This window comes from Dermacentor albipictus, chromosome 8 (genome assembly GCF_038994185.2).
Source record: "Dermacentor albipictus isolate Rhodes 1998 colony chromosome 8, USDA_Dalb.pri_finalv2, whole genome shotgun sequence".
In the NCBI taxonomy this organism is placed as follows: Eukaryota; Metazoa; Arthropoda; class Arachnida; order Ixodida; family Ixodidae; genus Dermacentor; species Dermacentor albipictus.
Genome location: NC_091828.1, coordinates 129,088,217 through 129,106,350, shown reverse-complemented (window position 1 = coordinate 129,106,350; position 18,134 = coordinate 129,088,217). Strand labels below are relative to the sequence as shown.

General features: G+C 46.4%; 1 protein-coding gene and 1 pseudogene across 2 annotated transcripts in view; both read left to right on the top strand.

Annotated features, from left to right (window-relative positions):
- Positions 1-1,413: 1,413 nt before the first annotated feature.
- The window catches only part of not (ubiquitin carboxyl-terminal hydrolase nonstop), a 31,049-nt gene continuing 14,328 nt past the window's right edge, over positions 1,414-18,134 (top strand). The window contains exons 1-5 of one of the 2 annotated variants that reach the window (XM_065452713.2): positions 1,414-1,571; positions 1,700-1,842; positions 3,026-3,158; positions 15,409-15,522; positions 16,707-16,808. In XM_065452713.2, coding sequence (XP_065308785.2) covers positions 1,723-1,842; positions 3,026-3,158; positions 15,409-15,522; positions 16,707-16,808 — 469 coding nt within the window. In that variant the 5' untranslated portion in view covers positions 1,414-1,571; positions 1,700-1,722. Of the gene's footprint in view, positions 1,572-1,685; positions 1,843-3,025; positions 3,159-15,408; positions 15,523-16,706; positions 16,809-18,134 lie in introns of both variants that reach the window. The other variant, XM_070524446.1, reaches the window with a different exon arrangement.
- LOC135918984 (U2 spliceosomal RNA) lies at positions 6,240-6,421 on the top strand (annotated as a pseudogene).

The window sequence follows — 18,134 nt, the reverse complement described above, 5'->3', positions numbered from 1 at the left end:
ACAGATGTGTACAAATGAAGTTCTAGTATACATACAGTCATGTTTGGGCATTAAATGATCCCAGTATTTGCCAGCAGTACTGTTGACTACCAAAGACATTTTGAATGAAACAAGTATGTTTAAGTTTATGAGTGTTCTTGAAACTTAGAAGGCTGATGGTTTGGACTAGTTGGTTTTCCGTTTTAGACTGTGTGGTACAGTGCGAAGCAGGACAGGGGATAAAAACAAGGACACGCGCTTGTCCTCGTTTTTTCCTGTGTCCAGTGTCCCGCTTCACGCTGTACCACACAGTCTAAAGAAGACTGTTCCTGAAAAGCCTTAACCAAAGCCATCCGTAAATCTGCAATCTGCCCGCTAATACACGCAAGATTGCTGCACAACTGGCCGCGTAAGGCACTTTGCGTGTATTCATGGGCTTCTTTCATGCTTGGAAAAACTCTTATGTAACACGTATTGAGCAACAGAAAGCTATACCGAGAGTTTTGCATGTTCTACAATTTTCGCAGTGACACCTTTCATCTAATTATAATATTTGAGAAGTCAATTAAGGTTAATTATTTAATTAGGCAGAATGAAAAATAATTTGAGTATCTCCAAGCGACAGCAAGCAACATTAACTTGGTTCTGTCCAGCTACATGGATGGCATTTATATACTTTTAATGTTTGGCTGAAGTTATGTGGGGCACCCCATATATAAGGTGTTGTCTGGACAAGCTTCGTGTCTGTCTTGGTGGCAGCTATTTGCAGGCAGCAGTTGAATGCAGCGAAGAAGGCACAAAAACTACGATTAAATGTTGCGAGACAGAGGACACAATCTTCTCTATGCAATACACTAGGAAAGTTCAGCAAGCATGTTCACAAAGTGCACGTTTCGCTGAGCACTGCGACAACTCGTCAAAAACGTCTGCTTGCTGTTGTGGAGTACGCCCATGGTGAGAGGAGGCGCGAGGGTGATGTGGCCGCGAAAATATTCTCAAGTTGTACAACGTGCGCACAAGCGTTCGTAAGCGTGTGCGTAGGCATAAACTCGCGGTCTTTCACATGAAGGTAACCGGAGACGTGCGCCTTTTATAATGTACGTGGTATGGCATTTAAGACACGTTTGTAGCGGACCCCCTCGTTTCATGTGCTCGCCAGTCGCAACTCTGCCACAGAACGCCTGAAAGCACCGAAGCTTTGCCTGGCTTTGCATCGATAGCGTTCGACAAAAGCTAAAACATAACTTTCCATGTCTGAAACAAGCGCGCCGTGACCGCTCTACAATTTCTTTCTCTACGGTATCGTAAGCCACAGAGAGATGTCGCACGCGTAATGCGAAGACGTGTGGGTGTGGGTTGATAAAAAGTCGGGCGAACTCCGTCAGGTGGCAGGACGTAACATATTACAGCAAACGTTGTTACTGATTCGTGCGCAGCTTCAGTGGTTTCAGACGTCAGTAGGTGTTGCTAGAGTCTAGAGACAATTTGCCAGAGCATGCAGAGAATATTAAAGGGACAACAACACATAAAGCGAAGCATCGCATGAGCCGGCGACGCCGGGAACCCGCTCCTGTTCTCGCTTCTCCAGTGAGGTAGGGATTGTAACCGGCCTCCCTCTTTTGTTGGCCGGCTGTCGTATCTGCAGACGCCGGGTCGGCGTCCTTCCGCTCTTTGAACGAAACTGCGAGTCGCTAAGAATATAACAGCTGTCCGACCGCAGGGCCGCTCTGTCGGCGACCAAAAATGAGCGCACATGGCTGTCCGCATTTGACAACTCTCAAGGAAACCAAGGGCACTCAAGCGTACGGGCTCATCCACTCTTATTTCGTCTGCTGCGTGTCGAAGGAAGCCCGTGTGAAAAAGGTGGGTGATGACGCACCAAGAAACCCTTGTCCTTCTGACGAAGGTAACGTTCCGTTAAGCAGCCTTTTTGGAGCCATTCGATCGGGTTGTTGGGCTCGCTAAAGGAACGGCCGGCTGCGATTTCAGCGCATCATTATTGTGCGTCAAACGCAGCATTATTGTGCCAGCGGTCAGCGATGCTTTTGTCCAAAGCTACATCCGCGGGCATAAGTGCTGTTTGTGAACCATCAATTCGCTCGTGAAATTACAATTTCATTGCTTACAGCGGTCGATGAATGCGGCATAGCGCCAGCGTTTCCGATGGATAGTTCTGCTTTCCGTAGCTGCAGGTCGACCCACGTCTTAATTAGCGCATGACTATGTCGAGCGTTCGTGGGGAACCCGCTCAACTGAGAAAACGGCGCAAGGTCAAGTTCAGGCTCGCAAGCGAAAGAGCAGTGACGTAAGCGAGTGCTGTACGTCTTGTTTATATCTCATCACAGCACTCTTTCAAAACATGAACAGACGGTTGATGTGTCCATGCACTCAAATTGCGACGCGAAACCCTAGCTGCGGATTTATGCATACTTGTTTCGTGAAACTGCGTAGTTTAGGTACCTGATGCAAGTTTTATCTTTATCGCCACTACAAGCGTCTGCGGCTAGAGGTCGTTTAATTCAATCAGTACTTATGTTAACCCCTCACCGAAATTTACACGTGCCCTATGAAATAGCGAGGCTATTCATGCGGCAGCTCTGTGGCATATCTTACGTTGTAGCGTTTGCTTCTAGGCTTTGTTCACGGAGCAACACAGGGCAGACGACCAAGCAGATCATGCTCTTGCCCGTCGGCACGTTTGTCTGAGCTCTGCCTGCCTGTCCTCCTCATGAATAAGTTATGCCAAGTTTTTTAGTTTCTTTCACTGTGTGCTAATTAAAAAGTTTTATATACATTGAGTCACTTTACATTAAGTACCTTAAAGAATATTTGTAGGCTGTTACCTGATATCTCTGGCTTTCCACTGGTGTCATTGGCCATAAAAGTGTGAGGCGTTACTAAGTCGAATATGACCATTGCCAAACAGGATTTCAGTAGCAATGCTTCTTAAATGCTCTGCATTGCAAATAAATAAATAAATAAAATGCTGCATTGTGATTGTTGTTTGTCCGTTTTAATGGGTGTGACCTGAATGTGCAATATACAGGCCCAACTCTGCAGTTGTCACACTTGCCATGCAAGAGGTCCTCGGCTTCATGCATGTCTCCAGTGTGTGTACTTTGGCTGCTACGGGAACCGGCATATTCACGAGCATGCTCGGGCCAACCAGCATCTATTAGGTAAGCACCGACATTAATTTATTTGCAGTATATGACCTGAATAAGCTCTATTGGTCATGGGCTGTGCAAGCCTACATTGATGCAATGTACCTACATCAGTCTCCATTAGTAGTCTTCAAAAGTATGGAAGTCGAATGCTTCTTTCCCTGCAGACTTTTAAGAGCTTCTGAAACGCCATTTTCCTAAGTCTGGGAAATGCTTTCGATTGCATATGGTGCTTTTTGAATACTATGTATATATTAAATAGAGAATAAAGACATTAAAAGGGTAATGTTATAATAAGGCATGATTACTACTAGCATAACAAGACAAGAACTAAAGAAGGAACACATTGCAGTTTTTGTTTAAAACTGTGCAGCTAAAGAACAGTGTGTCAAATTTTTTTATCTGGCTCTAACAAAAAAAAAAGTAAAATAAAGGGGCTGTATGTTCAGAAATTACTCTCTATAGTCACTGAATTATCACTTTCCAACGCTTGCCACCACATTTCAATAACATCAGGTACCATCACAACAATTTTGCACTTGCAAGCAGGTACAGCACATCACCTCAAAGGGACACTAAAGGGAACAGTAAGTTGTTTCGTGTTAGCGAATTACCCTTTTGTGGTGCCAAGAAAGCCACTCTTACTGTAAGAGGAGGCTTGGTAAGCCAGAAAAGGCACAAAACCAAGAGGCGTGTGGCAACATCGTCTACAAGTTCCCACACCACCTTGCTGTGACACCATGGATTATGACAACTGCTGCTTGGGCCCAGTTAATTTTTTATTGGGAAATGTAGACTGCATTACATCCTAAAGGAGCCATGACTGAACTTGGCAAGTGTAGAAAAATTTTGTAATTGCATCACAGTTGCAAAATAAAGCAAGAATATAAAAACTAATTTATTATTATTATTATTATTATTATTATTATTATTATTATTATTATTATTATTATTATAGGTCAAATAATGAACTTCTCGAAAATGTGCAAAAGAAGTTTGCATCTATATTTAAACGTCGATTCTGTCAAAAGCCTTCCATCTCCATAGAGTTAACACAGACACTCATGTTACCTACCATCACCTATAGACACAATAAATCGGATCTCCTTTTTCTTCACAAATTAATATGTGGAAAAATCTGCTGCTCGCACTTGGTTTCTAATGTGCGCTTTTACATTCCGCATAAAGGCACAAGGAAACAGCGCTCCTTTAAGCTTTCAGATTTTTGTGACCCTCTATCTAGAATGCAGGTGACATATAACACCCATTCAAGGTGCCTGAATATCGCCATGCCTAGTTTTAATATTTTCCTGAAAGGAGTTGCAGAGGTATTTCAATAACTGAACAAAAACTCTCATATCTGTTGTGTGTTCCATCATTCTGTAATCCTTTCTTCTGTTTCTTCCTTTTGCTTTGTATTCTCTTTGTGAACACATTTTATGCTCTGTTAAAATGTCTATCTGCAAAATTATATTTTTTATGTGTGCGCACATGTGTATGTGTGTGTGAGCTTGCATTTTCTTCCTCTGCATTGTTTTGGCGAGTGCGCCAGCACCAAGACCTTCAAGGTTGTTCCTGGGCACTTTAATAAACACATTTGATTGATTGATTGATTGATTGATTGATTGATTGATTGATTGATTGATTGATTGATTAAGTGCGTGAAGTACCCTAATAATGCTCACGCATTAAAAACTTATTCTAGGATGTCACGCTGACATACAAGGAGCTGGATTTACGGTGCAAAATTCGAAAATAGAACTTCAAGATTAATTTTGTGCTGTAGTAATCAACTTTACTAAAAAAATAACAAAAATAGCATGCTCAAGAATTACTTTATCATTCCAAAGCATTTTCAGTCTTTCTCTTTAGTGTTCCTTAAATTGAAAATGAAGAAGTCATACAATGTGGTTTTAGTTCTTTCAGACTTCTGAGGGAAGTGCTATGGGCAATGAAATTACATTTGGTAGGAAGGGATATGGGAATAACATGAAGCTCACACAGTTTTACAGGCCTGAAATTGTGAAGTTAGATGATCCTGGTACAGGATAAAGCACAACAGTCTGAGGCTGAAAGTAGAGTGTTGGCACTGTGTTGTCGGTAGTGGTGTGTTCCTGATTCACGTGTGCACCCTGAAACGCACTTTATACTAGGGAATTAACATTACATAAAAATTTTGATGCAAAAGCACCAAGTGGACCACTTAGCGAAAAAGCTGGCATCTGTAGCAGCGAAACGGCACTTAAATTCCTATTGGCTGCAACACCACGTCACGTGCACACCTCAACGAAGCAGAGCGAGCGAAAGGGAACACCTGCTCTTCGCACCAGGTGTTGCGTGAAGGGAGAAGGCATCACCGTGATGACACGTCACTCACTCTCGGTAGCCTGTGCTATCTGCACATTCCTTGACCGTGCAAGCCCTCACCTGTATTCTAACTTTGCCTGAGTAATTGCCATAAAGAAATTAATGAACAAAAAACTCAGTGCCATTCTACTCTGTGAAGGTGGATGACCGATGAAGCTGTATATGTGGGCCCCTTAATGGTGAAGTGTCCATTGCAGCATATAAAACGCCGTATGCGCATAAATGGAAGGTGAGGCGCGACTAGTCACTCCTCCACGATGTTGAGCCTCGGAAGATGATGAGGCACCGGAGGTATACATATCCATATATTGTTGCAAAACGCAGCACACCACCTTTTAAAACGAATCCTGGCACGTAGAACAAACATGCACCTCTCCACACTTCGAGGGCACACACTGCTTCACCATAGCAAAGGTGATCGTGCATTGGTTGTCATCTTGCAGTATAGTAATGGTCGTGAGGTCACTCGAAAACCACAAGCAGTCACACACAACACAGGCCACACAAAATTGCTTCCCCACAAGCTCCCTCTGAAACCTGGCCATTGCGCTGGTGAAAGGTTCCAAGTTTGCGGAATCGGGGCCGTGTGGATGGTTCGCATTTCTTTCCACCTCGTGGTCCTGATGGGCAGCACATTTAAGGGACCGCCACCATGGAAGAGAGGAAGAAAAGGGAAGGAGATACGCGAGCATTCAGAATGCCAACAAAGAGAGGGCGGTGTAAAAGCAGACATGACCAATGCTGGTCAAAGTGTAGTATCTGTTCTTATCAGCTTAATATCTGATATGGTTTGTATTTGGGCCTAAGATATTAAACTTCTTTTTACGAGTTGGCGGAGTGATTAAAGCCTGCTTCACCTCCGCCGCGGGCCGGCCCGGTATTGCACTATCTTCAGTATCGGCCCATGTATGTGGAGAAATTCTCTATCTAAATGGCTCGATAGACACTCAATTTTTTCCAGTACCTAGCCATATACAGCTTTGCTGTAAAAAACTGAATGAATTCGAAAGGGAAGACGTTTGCAGTAGTGTTTCGAGCCTACGACCCCACACTGAGAAGCCAAGTGTCTTACCCACTGGGCTAAGGAGTGCCTCCTAGAAAGCAGGTCTTTGCACTCTGCTTTGCGTCATCGTGCTACTTGGACCGAAATTTACGTTGCCAAGCCTGGCGTGATGAAAGCAGTGACGTCAAAATCGCCACAGCTTGCTCGGTAGCGTCGCCATTATTCTATGGCAGTCGAGCAAGGTACTACAATGTCACAGATCGAAGTTCATCGGTATTGTGCTATCAGGAGGCATTAGACAAGCATGTCAACACATTCGCTTGCCTGCGAAGAGTTCATAACTTGAAGGATTGCTCAGCGTTGTTCACAACTTGTTAGAAGTGCTTAGGTGTCCTCGTATTTTTTCTGTTCATATGTACCTGCCGTCTTTTACACATGTGACCATTTTAATGTAAAGTGCCATATATTAAAGAACATGCATGCAGTTGTCATGTTGACATAATAATTTTACTATTTTTCATATGAGTATTATAGGTCACTAAAAAGATACAAGCACAGTCACTGGCTAGTTTTTCATCCTGATTTCTTGGAATTCATCAGTTATAACTCCTTAGCTTATAGCTCTAACTCTGTAGTAGCGACACCAACACAGAGCCAATCTATAACGGCAGTGTAAGTTTTGGTAGTGTTACGTTTCGCCTACGACGCGCGGTAAAGCCAGCGCGGATGCAACGTACGCCGGAGCTTCGTTCCAAGCGGCGGACATTTTGGCCCGTTCGGAGCGGCCGCGACGCATTCCCGGCGAGCGCGTCCCGGCATGATCAGTGCCACGTGTCTTTGTGTGTGCGTGTGTGTGTGTGTGCCCACGCTTGTCAAAGCGCGGCAGCCGGGGAGAGGAGCTCCCCCAGTGTGAAGCGAGGAGGTCTGTCCGGCGCCGGCCCGGCTGATGCGTCACCTCCTTGTTCCAACGTGTCTTTCAGTCCGTCCGTCGCCGCTGTCACGTGGTGAAGTCCCGTGACCTTCCCTCTTGCTCTCAAGTCCGAGAGTATAAGAGCAGCTGCCCCGGACGCCAGGAGAGAGGCTCCGATTTCTGCTGTTGAGTAACGTGCTCTCCCGTCTCTCTACTTCGGTCGACCTGACCGCCCGCTCTTTGCGATGCTAGAATAAACAAGTTGTTCTGTTAGCAGTCGCCTCATGCTTTGCTGGGACCTTCGGATGCTTCCAGTGTGCCCCAGGCCGCCAGGCCAACGCTACCCTTGGGGCTTGCGACCCAGTTGCAATAACGGGCGTCAGCACTGAGGTTCCAACAGCTGGTGGCCGCGCTGAGATTCCAACAGCCGGTGCCATCGGTGCGGTTCAAACATCTGGTTGCCAGCGGTGAGATCGCGACAACGGAGGCCAGCAGCGAAGATATGCGGTTGACTGTATGCTGAGCAGCACAACGACCATCCGGGAGCAGTGCAACGAGCCCTGTGTGATGACTGGTTGCCTGCAGCGGAACGACTGCGCTGAAATCTTGGCTGCGAGGTTTGGTGAGTGCGGGACTTTCTTCTTCTGAGTTTTGCCAGGCTTTTGTTAGTGTCAGAAACAGAGCTGGTAATTGTGGTTGTCGTTGCTGCCGGGTTAGTTGCGGCAAGACAATAGTAGGCAGTAGAGAAAGCAGCATTCAGAGCAGCCATGGATTTGAAGTCGTTGCGCAAACCGAAATTGTTGGAGCTTGCAAGAGAGTTGGGTCTGGATGTCTCAGACAAACTCAGAAAACCAGAACTGCTAAGGGTTATTCTTGAGTTAGGAGCTGAGGATGACGAGCTGTCGGAATGCCTTGAGACCATTGAGGAGAGGGAGACTGCAAAAAGACAGGAGCTTGAACGTAAAGAACAGAGAGAGAGAGATGAGCTTGAACGAAAAGAACGAAAAGAGAAAGAAAAAGAAGAGCGCGATCACGCTTTGGAAATGAAGCGTCTCGAGGTAGAGATGGAACGCGCTCGTAATGGAAGTCAGGCACACGGTGCAGGAGAACGAGTATTGTTTAAAATGACTGACCTGATGCGGCCGTTTAAGCTTGGAGAGGACATTGGTTTGTTCCTGGTTAACTTTGAGCGAACGTGCGAGAAGCAGGGGTTCTCTCGGGAAACGTGGCCACAGCGCTTGCTCACTTTGTTACCCGGCGAGGCGGCCGACGTAGTCGCTCGCTTGGAGAGAGAGGAGGCAGAGGATTTCGACAAAGTGAAATCGAGTCTGCTAAAAAAGTACAGGCTGTCGGCGGAGGCGTTCCGTCGGAAGTTTCGAGAAAATGAGAAAGGCAAAAGTGAGTCGTATACAGAGTTTGCCTACAGGCTTATGTCAAACATGCAGGAGTGGCTCAAAGAAGAGAAAGCGTTTGGTGACCACGAGAAAGTTCTGCAGTGTTTCGGGCTGGAACAGTTTTATAGTCGGTTACCTGAGAACGTGCGGTACTGGGTCTTGGATAGGCCAGACGTTAGTACGGTGGCTAGAGCCGCTGAGCTAGCCGAAGAGTTTGTGACGCGTCGGGCTCGCGGAGCTAAGGACGGTCAAAAGGGTGAATTTGGCTCTAAGTTCGAGAGGCCGAAGTTCACGCCCATGAGAGCAAAGGGGGACACACGTACTGCGGATGCGAGTGAAAGCAGTCCGACCGAACGTAAGGAGACGGCGGCAGCCGAAGCCGAACGCAGAAAGCGGTTCGAGGCGAGGCAAGCGCGCGTGTGTTATACGTGCCAGAAGCCGGGTCACTTTTCGGCGCAGTGTCCGGAAACAAAAACAAAAGTCGTGTTTTTGTCATTATGCAGCACTGACGAGAACATGAAGCTTCTCGAGCCTTACATGCGAGACCTCCTCGTAAACGGGAAAGAGTGCCGAGTGCTTCGCGATTCCGCAGCTACAATGGATGTAGTTCACCCCTCTTACGTAGAACCCGATATGTTCACGGGCGAGTGCGCATGGATCAAGCAAGCCGTGGAAGCTCATAGCGTGTGTCTGCCCGTAGCAAAAGTGCTTATTGAAGGTCCTTTCGGAGCACTTGAGACGGAGGCGGCAGTGTCATCTATGCTGCCCCCCCAGTACCCGTACCTATTTTCGAACAGGTCCGATCACCTCCTGCGCGAGAAGGGGCTTTTGTTTGGTGAGGCTAGCGTTCAGGCCTTAACCAAATCGAAGGTTCGGGAGCTCGCTGCAAAGGCGGTAGTTGCGGGGCCGACGTTGTCGAACAATGAGAAAGGGTCAGAGGCGCAGCAAGGTGATATTCAGAGCACGCCCGAACTGAATAAAATTGAGCCTGTAGCGTTAAAGGCACCAGATACTGGAGAGGAAATTCCCGATGCGGGAAAGTTAGAAGAGCTATCTGCAGATTTGCTCGTCGCGCCTACGTCAGACGGACTTAATAGGTTGCTAAAAGTCAGCCGGTCGGCTTTGATAGCCGAGCAAAAGAAGGATGGCAGCCTAGCAAACATACGCTGCATTGTCAAGGAAGGTGTCGCCAAGAAAAATGCTCGCTTTGTGGAAAGAGGTGGGGTCCTGTACCGGAAGTATATAGACCGCAGAGGAGTGGAGTTCGATCAGCTGATCGTGCCTCAGTGCTATCGTCAGGATCTGTTGCGCTTGTCGCATGGGGGTTCGTGGTCCGGACACCTAGGAGTTAAGAAAACTAAGGACCGTCTCTTGCAAGAGTACTATTGGCCAGGGTGTTTTCGGGACGCAGACCATGGATGGATGGATGTTATGAGCGTCCCCTTTGGAACGGGGCGGTGGCTTGCGCCACCAAGCTCTTGCTACTATGCTGCCTAATATCCTACCTAGGTTAACCCATGAGAAAAAAAAAACACACTATGAACTACCACGTCCAAATTTTCTGATACCCTATTGCGAACTGTGCTTTTGTACGTCTCCGTCCTTTGTCGTTTCCCTACTTTTCTTCCACCAATCCTCCAATCGCCTCTTACTGATGTCTATTGCGGACCTGTTTGCTTTTCCACTGCTCCCGCTGAACCCAAGGGCTTCAAGGAGGCCAGTGGTGCCTAAATCGACCGCTGGATAGATGTCTTCACATTCTAATAAAATATGCTCCGTCGTTTCCCTAGCTTTACCGCAGCAAGCACATGCTTCTTCTTCCTTCTTATATCTCGCTTTATACGTGCGTGTTCTAAGGCATCCCGATCTCGCTTCGAAAAGTAATGAGCTTCCCTTTGAGTTATCATAAATGGTTTCTTTCCTAATTTCGTTTTTTCCCCTTAAGTAGTTACTCATGGCAGGTTTCTTTTCCATTGCCGCCACCCATGAGATTAATTCAGCCTCTCTGACTTTCCGCTTGACCTTCTTTGTTGCTGTGTTGCCCACCCCACAGGCCGCATACTTGCTGGTAAGCTTCCTAGTTCTTTTCCTCCACTGTGAATCAATGTTTTGCCTGTACAGATACCTGAACACTCTCCCAGCCCATTTACTTTCCTCCATATTCCTCAGCCGTTCTTCATACTCAATTTTACTGCGAGCTTCCCTCACTTCAAAACTAGTCCAGCCCATATCCCCTTGCACAGCTTCATTTGTAGTCTTCCCGTGAGCGCCCAATGCGAGGCGACCCACTGACCTTTGGTTCCCGTCGAGTCCTGATTGTACCCCTGATTTAAAGCAAACAACCGCATTTGCAAAAGTAAGTCCTGGAACCATTACCCCTTTCCACACACCTCGGAGGACCTCGTACCTATTGTATCCCCATAGCGCTCTGTGCTTCATTATGGCTGCATTTCTCTTCCCCTTGACTGTTATGGTTTTTTCCTGTGTTTCCATATATCCGTTGCCTTCGTTTATCCATATACCAAGGTATTTATATTCTGTTACCCGAGGTATTTCTTGGCCCTGTATCTCCACTGTCTGTTCACTGTTTTCATTGAATACAATAACACCTGATTTTCTAACACTAAATTTCAAACCTAAATTGTTGCCTTCCTGTCCACAGATATTAGCCACTTTGTGAAGACATGCGACACCTGTCAGCGGGTCGGCAAACCAGGGGACAAATCGAGGGCGCCGTTGAAGTTGGTACCTATCATTACGGAGCCTTTTAGACGGCTCGTTATTGATACAGTGGGACCTCTGCCGGTAACAGCCACGGGGTACAGACACATTTTGACTGTGATCTGCCCAGCGACAAAGTTCCCTGAAGCAGTGCCGCTTAAAGAACTCAGCTCAGTTGAGATAGTCAATGCACTACTGTCCATATTTGTGCGAGTTGGTTTTCCTGCGGAAATCCAATCAGATCAGGGCACAGTATTTACTAGCGCTTTGACGACAACTTTTCTCGAAAGGTGCGGGGTAAAGCTGTTACACAGCTCAGTGCACCACCCCCAGTCGAATTCCGTTGAGAAGCTCCACTCCGTCATGAAGCGCGTGTTTAGAGCATTATGGTTTGAACTACAAACTGACTGGGAGCTGTTTCTGCCTGGGGTGATGTTTGCATGGAGGACCGCGCCGCATGCGGCTACGGGGTTTTCGCCAGCTGAGCTAGTGTACGGTCGCTCGCTGCGATCTCCGCTTCGCATGCCTAGAGACGGATCACTGCCCTCTCCAATGGCTGCAGACTATCTCTTTCACAAATGGCCGCCTCCTGCGCTGGAGCCTTGCTTTGCAATAACATTCCTTTGAGGTGCGTTACAAAAAGGGGAGTCTCAACGGTAACGCCGATGGCTTAAGTCGAAGCCCCTAACGTGGGAATCAGCCTCAAAATTGTTTGTTATTGATGTTTTTCTTCCTGAGGCAGGATTTTTAACATATTGCTTTTGTGTAGTGTTTCAAAGTGATGATGTGCTTTCTAGTGCAATTTTCCAATTTGTGGACGCGTTCTGAGTGCTGCTAGACTACTGTAAGGAACTAGGCAGTAGTATTAAAGGGGAAAGAGCCTGGCATGGCTTAGTGAGGGTTGTGCCGTGCTTGCTGACTGAGCGGCTGAGTTTCGGCGTAGTTCTAACGCTTGCTGGGAACGAGAGAAAAATGAGAACTCTCCCGAAGTCACTTTGCAGTGTCCTCTGTGAACCTGAACGTGAGAACGAGGCCTTCTCGGTGCGCTGCGCTCAAGAAACGCCGAGGGACGACCGACTTCGGTTATGAGCATCATCGAGCGACATCCCTCCGGACAGCGGATGCAGTCCCCTGACCATCGGGATCTCCCTCCCCCGGCGGGGCGGTCTGTTACGTTTCGCCTACGACGCGCGGTAAAGCCAGCGCGGATGCAACGTACGCCGGAGCTTCGTTCCAAGCGGCGGACATTTTGGCCCGTTCGGAGCGGCCGCGACGCATTCCCGGCGAGCGCGTCCCGGCATGATCAGTGCCACGTGTCTTTGTGTGTGCGTGTGTGTGTGTGTGCCCACGCTTGTCAAAGCGCGGCAGCCGGGGAGAGGAGCTCCCCCAGTGTGAAGCGAGGAGGTCTGTCCGGCGCCGGCCCGGCTGATGCGTCACCTCCTTGTTCCAACGTGTCTTTCAGTCCGTCCGTCGCCGCTGTCACGTGGTGAAGTCCCGTGACCTTCCCTCTTGCTCTCAAGTCCGAGAGTATAAGAGCAGCTGCCCCGGACGCCAGGAGAGAGGCTCCGATTTCTGCTGTTGAGTAACGTGCTCTCCCGTCTCTCTACTTCGGTCGACCTGACCGCCCGCTCTTTGCGATGCTAGAATAAACAAGTTGTTCTGTTAGCAGTCGCCTCATGCTTTGCTGGGACCTTCGGATGCTTCCAGTGTGCCCCAGGCCGCCAGGCCAACGCTACCCTTGGGGCTTGCGACCCAGTTGCAATAACGGGCGTCAGCACTGAGGTTCCAACAGCTGGTGGCCGCGCTGAGATTCCAACAGCCGGTGCCATCGGTGCGGTTCAAACAGTAGTCATTATTTGAATGTCGTGCATAAAGATCTTGTCTATGACATAGGTCATTCTGGCTGAGACATTAGAGCAGAGTGTCTGCTTACAGCGTTTCATCAGAACAGTGCTTGTGAATCCTGAATCCTTAATAAACAATCAGCATCTTGAGTAGTAAAACAATCTTTATCATTAAGTTTCAGTATTTCTTGGCTTTGCTGCAGCATTTCAGAAATTCTAAAGTTGGAAGGTCTGCTTAATTTACTTTAGAAGGCCAAAATTATTTGATAAGGGGGTTGAGGAGGGGGAGGCATGTTATACATGATGTGTGAAACGGGTAAGGAAGCAGAGGGAATGTCAGCTGTTGTATTTGTGAGAATCTACATAAACAGCTATAAGTGTTGACAGCGTGCTCCTTGCTAAAAGAAGTCTCCTCCTAAAACACTTAAGAAATTGTAAAATGGGGTATCTCACCATCCTGCCTGCTGGCAGCCCTTGCGTACTTCTCTCGCCACCTTGTACACAGGTGCTCTGGCTGAAGAGTGCCACGTATTCCACACAGGGTGGTACTCTCTGCCATTGCTAAAAGCTTGCTAGCGGATGTGAAACAGACAAAAAATGCAACAAGCATAAAACTGGACAGGTTGGCATTGTCATACATGACCATCATCCCATGCAGGAGCTATCTCTTTGTAGAAAGGGGTTGCAGGAAAGACCAGAGCCAAGGTTGTTTTTTCTACACAGGATAACCTTTCAGGTTTTTGCCAGAAAATTAACAGAAAAGATCCCTGCCATCATGAATGGGAAGAAAGGCACATCCACAATGTTGTTTATTGCTGCACTGGCGCCGTGTATAATGTCCAGAAAAAGAAGCGCACGGTCTTCTATTTCTAGACTAAATTAGGTAACTTACCTGGATGCAGGCATTCAATATGAATAAGTGTTTACTTTTTTTAGTCATTGTGACTGTGAGTTAAGAAATGTGCTTGTTCTTTTGTTTGTTTTATTAATTCGAAAGTTTGCCCTTGTTGCACTTCAGGGGCGATCCCACCGTTAGCAACCAGTTTGTTGCATTTGTAGGCGATCCCGCCGCTAGCAACCTGTTTCTTGCGTACTCCAGGGTAGCGTACCGTACTGCTGCCGAGAAGTAGCACCGCCTGCCTATCGAAGCTCGACCGACATTACTTATTGGGTAGCGTGGCGTTGTCGGCGGGCTGCAGGCATCCGGTAGACCATGGCGACCGAGCAAGGGCGAGACAATTTGCTAGTGCAAAACTTGCACTGTTTATTCAAAGGTAGTTGAAAGAAAATAAGAAAAGCATGAAGTATGAAGTATATCAAAAGTACATTTCGGAGCCCCTTAAATAGGCTCTCTACAAGTGTGGGCGGGATCTTGCTTCCGTCGATGACACGTGACAGGCACAGAAAGTGGGCCCCTCCTCCTGCATTACCGAGCACGGGAAGGAGAAGTCGATCCTCTTTTTCGACGAATCCTGGGAGAAGGTCGGGTGAATGACCTCTTCGGCGCCGTGGGCTACGGCCAAGTAGAAGGTAGGGGGGTGACGTATCGCCCGTGGTGTCCGACCAAGTAGAAGGTAGAGGGATGACGTATCGCCCTTGGCGTCCGACCAAGTAGAAGGTAGGGGGATGACGTATCGCCCTTGGCGTCCGACCAAGTAGAAGGTAGGGGGATGACGTATCGCCCTTGGCGTCCAACCATACCTAACACCCTGTGGCATCAACATCGCAAGCATGCAAGTTATGTGTGCATGTATAATTTGTTGTTTGATTAAGTCTGACAGGGATCTGCGTTTGGTAGTTTGGTGAGTGGCTTTTTGAGGAGTTGTGGCGCCTTGGTGAGCGCAGTCTGAGACAATTCCACAAGAGGTGCACTAGATCTGTAACGGCTTTTTAATGCTTGTTGATGTTAACTGTTTACATTGAAAGTGTGATGAGGCCAAAATAAGTTATTGTTTCTCAATCTAAGATGGGTGTTTGAGCCTGCTGAAAGCGTACTGACATGAACTTCCTTTGTGGAACTTTTCAGCTGTTGACATTTCGTATGGAGTGGTATACTGCTTCACATGTGCCGACTATGTGTACGATCGTGAACTTGAAGCCATGGCCCGTAAACATCGGCGTCGTTGCGCCAGGCTACTTGGTAAGATGAAGCTTGTTACTTATATTTTTATTTATTCATGTATCAATAGTTTCGACAGTGGTACTCACAAGGTGTTATAGCACAGTTAGGTACAGTGAACATAAATGCATGCAGTGTATATTAGTTGAAAGGATATGAAAAGGTAAATTTGTCGTAAAGGTGAATAAAAACTTTGTTACCAACACTGGGTGGTGTCTTCTGTTCTTTTTTCTTCTTTTTCATAGTTCGGGTTGTGATAAATGCAGCAACTAAGTTGCTAGCTTTGTTTACTATGAGTGCACTTAGTTGTAAGTGTTTCAGCCTACTTGCTTTAATTGCAGAGATGTGAGGTAGTAAAACCAAAGTGATGTTATATCATTCACTAGGGTGCGTATATTGCACCACAAGGCACATTCACATGCTGCGATGCTCACTACTTGCTGAGATATTACTGCCCAGGCTCTACAAAAACCATGTGTTGTGCATCCCCAGCTGATACAAGGAGGACATCTGTTAATGGCAAATAATGTTGGTTGGGTGCAGGTTTGAATGGTAGAAGTACAGTAGGCTGAGCGAGTAGATATGATTGCATTGTGAAAACCAGTGCACAAACACAAAAACAAAGAAAGGAGGATGACGCTTCACGGGACTCGCAACGAAGGTTAATTCAAAATATGAACGAATATATGTTACATGAAAAATCACAAGTTGTACGCTGAGGTGTGTGTCAAGTCAAAATAGCCCCACCAACAAAACCAAAGAGATAGAATCACTGCACACGTCACAACTTCGCATCATAACTGTGCAAATCAATGGCAGCTTCTTTTAAGATATGCAAGTTCTTTCCCATGCATGCTGAATGATGGCCTACTAGCACATTTATATCTTTTAGTATGTAAAGCCTCAATAACTTCCCAGGCATCTGTTTTTTGACAAAATCCCATTGTCTTGGAACATTGCTCCACAAACATTTCTTACACAATGCTGGGCCAGATCAGACGATTTCTTTTTTGTTTTCACATTTCACGCATGCTCTTTTAACCTTTCATGGATGCAGCATCCACTTTGGCCAATATACTTGAATAGGTTTAAATGGCTCTTGCAAGGTGGCTTGCTATGAGTGAGGGGAATTATGAAACTGCTACCTTTGTGCTGTGGCACACCAACTCTACATGTGGTTGCATCTGGAACTGGCTTGAATTCAGGTCTCCAAGAGTATTACCAGCACTGGGAACCCAGCAACTTCGAGTTGGACCTGCTTCGCCGGAATCCACGGAGAAAGCGCATCGCTAACAACTCCTACATAGGTCTGTAAATTCACCTGTGTTTTTATTTTCTACTTTGTTAGATTTAGCTCTTATTGCTGCATTGCTTTCACTGAAATTTTGCAGTACTAGCAATGTTTTTTTTTTTTTTCACTTGCTGTAATGAAACGCTTTGCATCATTGTCTGGTTTGTCCAGACTTTTAGTTGCCGGCAAGCAGCAAAAGTGCTCTCTGGAGCAGCTTGATTCTCTGATGACTGGGACTGGGAATGCATGGGATTACGATTGTTCATTTTTCAGGGCAAACTAGAAAGGCGATGATGCAAAGCGCTTTATTGAACAATACAGATCAAAGAGTTCATCTGTGTTGTGATGCTCTAGTGAAAACAAAGCACGGGGAAGCCTAAAACCTTTGCAAGTTAATTAGCTCGGCTCACTAACTGTGCTTCTCTGTTTGAGAAAATGTACGAGAAATTTAGTAAGCAGCTTAGTGAAGCAGCAGCTGATGCTTGTAACACAGCTAAGATATTCACCCACCCTTAGCGGAAGCGAGCCGTATTAGGATAGTAGTGAAGACAAATGCCGCAGTTTTCGCAGCATGCCCGCCATGTGTTTCTATGTCACTGGCAGCTAAGCGCACCCATCTCTGTTTCTCTCAAAGTGGACATGGCTACGTTATCGCCGCACACTTGCCGATATCAACAATGTTATTCGTTAATGATACGGAAGAAACTGTTTCAATGCACGTAATGCATTCACGAGAAGGAAAAAAATCATATTCTGCATGCTCCGCTGGCCGCCATTTTTGTTTTGGTGTTCTGCACTGCTACAGCGGCAGCCGCCTGTTTGCTGACCCGTTGCAAACATTGCATCCCGCATTTGCTGCAGGATGAAAAAAAAATTTTTTTCGTGGAAAATTTAACCTGCGTAATGATCGCACCCTTGAATTTGCGTCACTTTATTTTTTTGACAAATAAAATGTGCTCATTATGTGAGTAAATGTGGTACAGTGCAGAAAATTGGGTACACTTGTGTAATAGTGCTGGTTCTGCACTTGAACCAATTAAAAAAGAAGGAAAAAAGAAACTGATACATTTGTTGACACTGGCAAAAAAAAAAAGGTAAAAAGATAAGTGCATATACACATCTACATTCATACATGAATGCCTATATATATTCACAGATGCACAGATATATATCTACATATATTCCCTGAAGAAGGCTAGACCCAGCCAAAACGTAGGAAACAAAGTATCGTTTTTTTTCGTACATGTGTCCTCAACCTACAAGTGCCTTTTCAACTACCAGATCCTGGCAGACGCTCACTTTATTTATACTCAGTGGAATCTCGATAAATGGAAATCGCTTA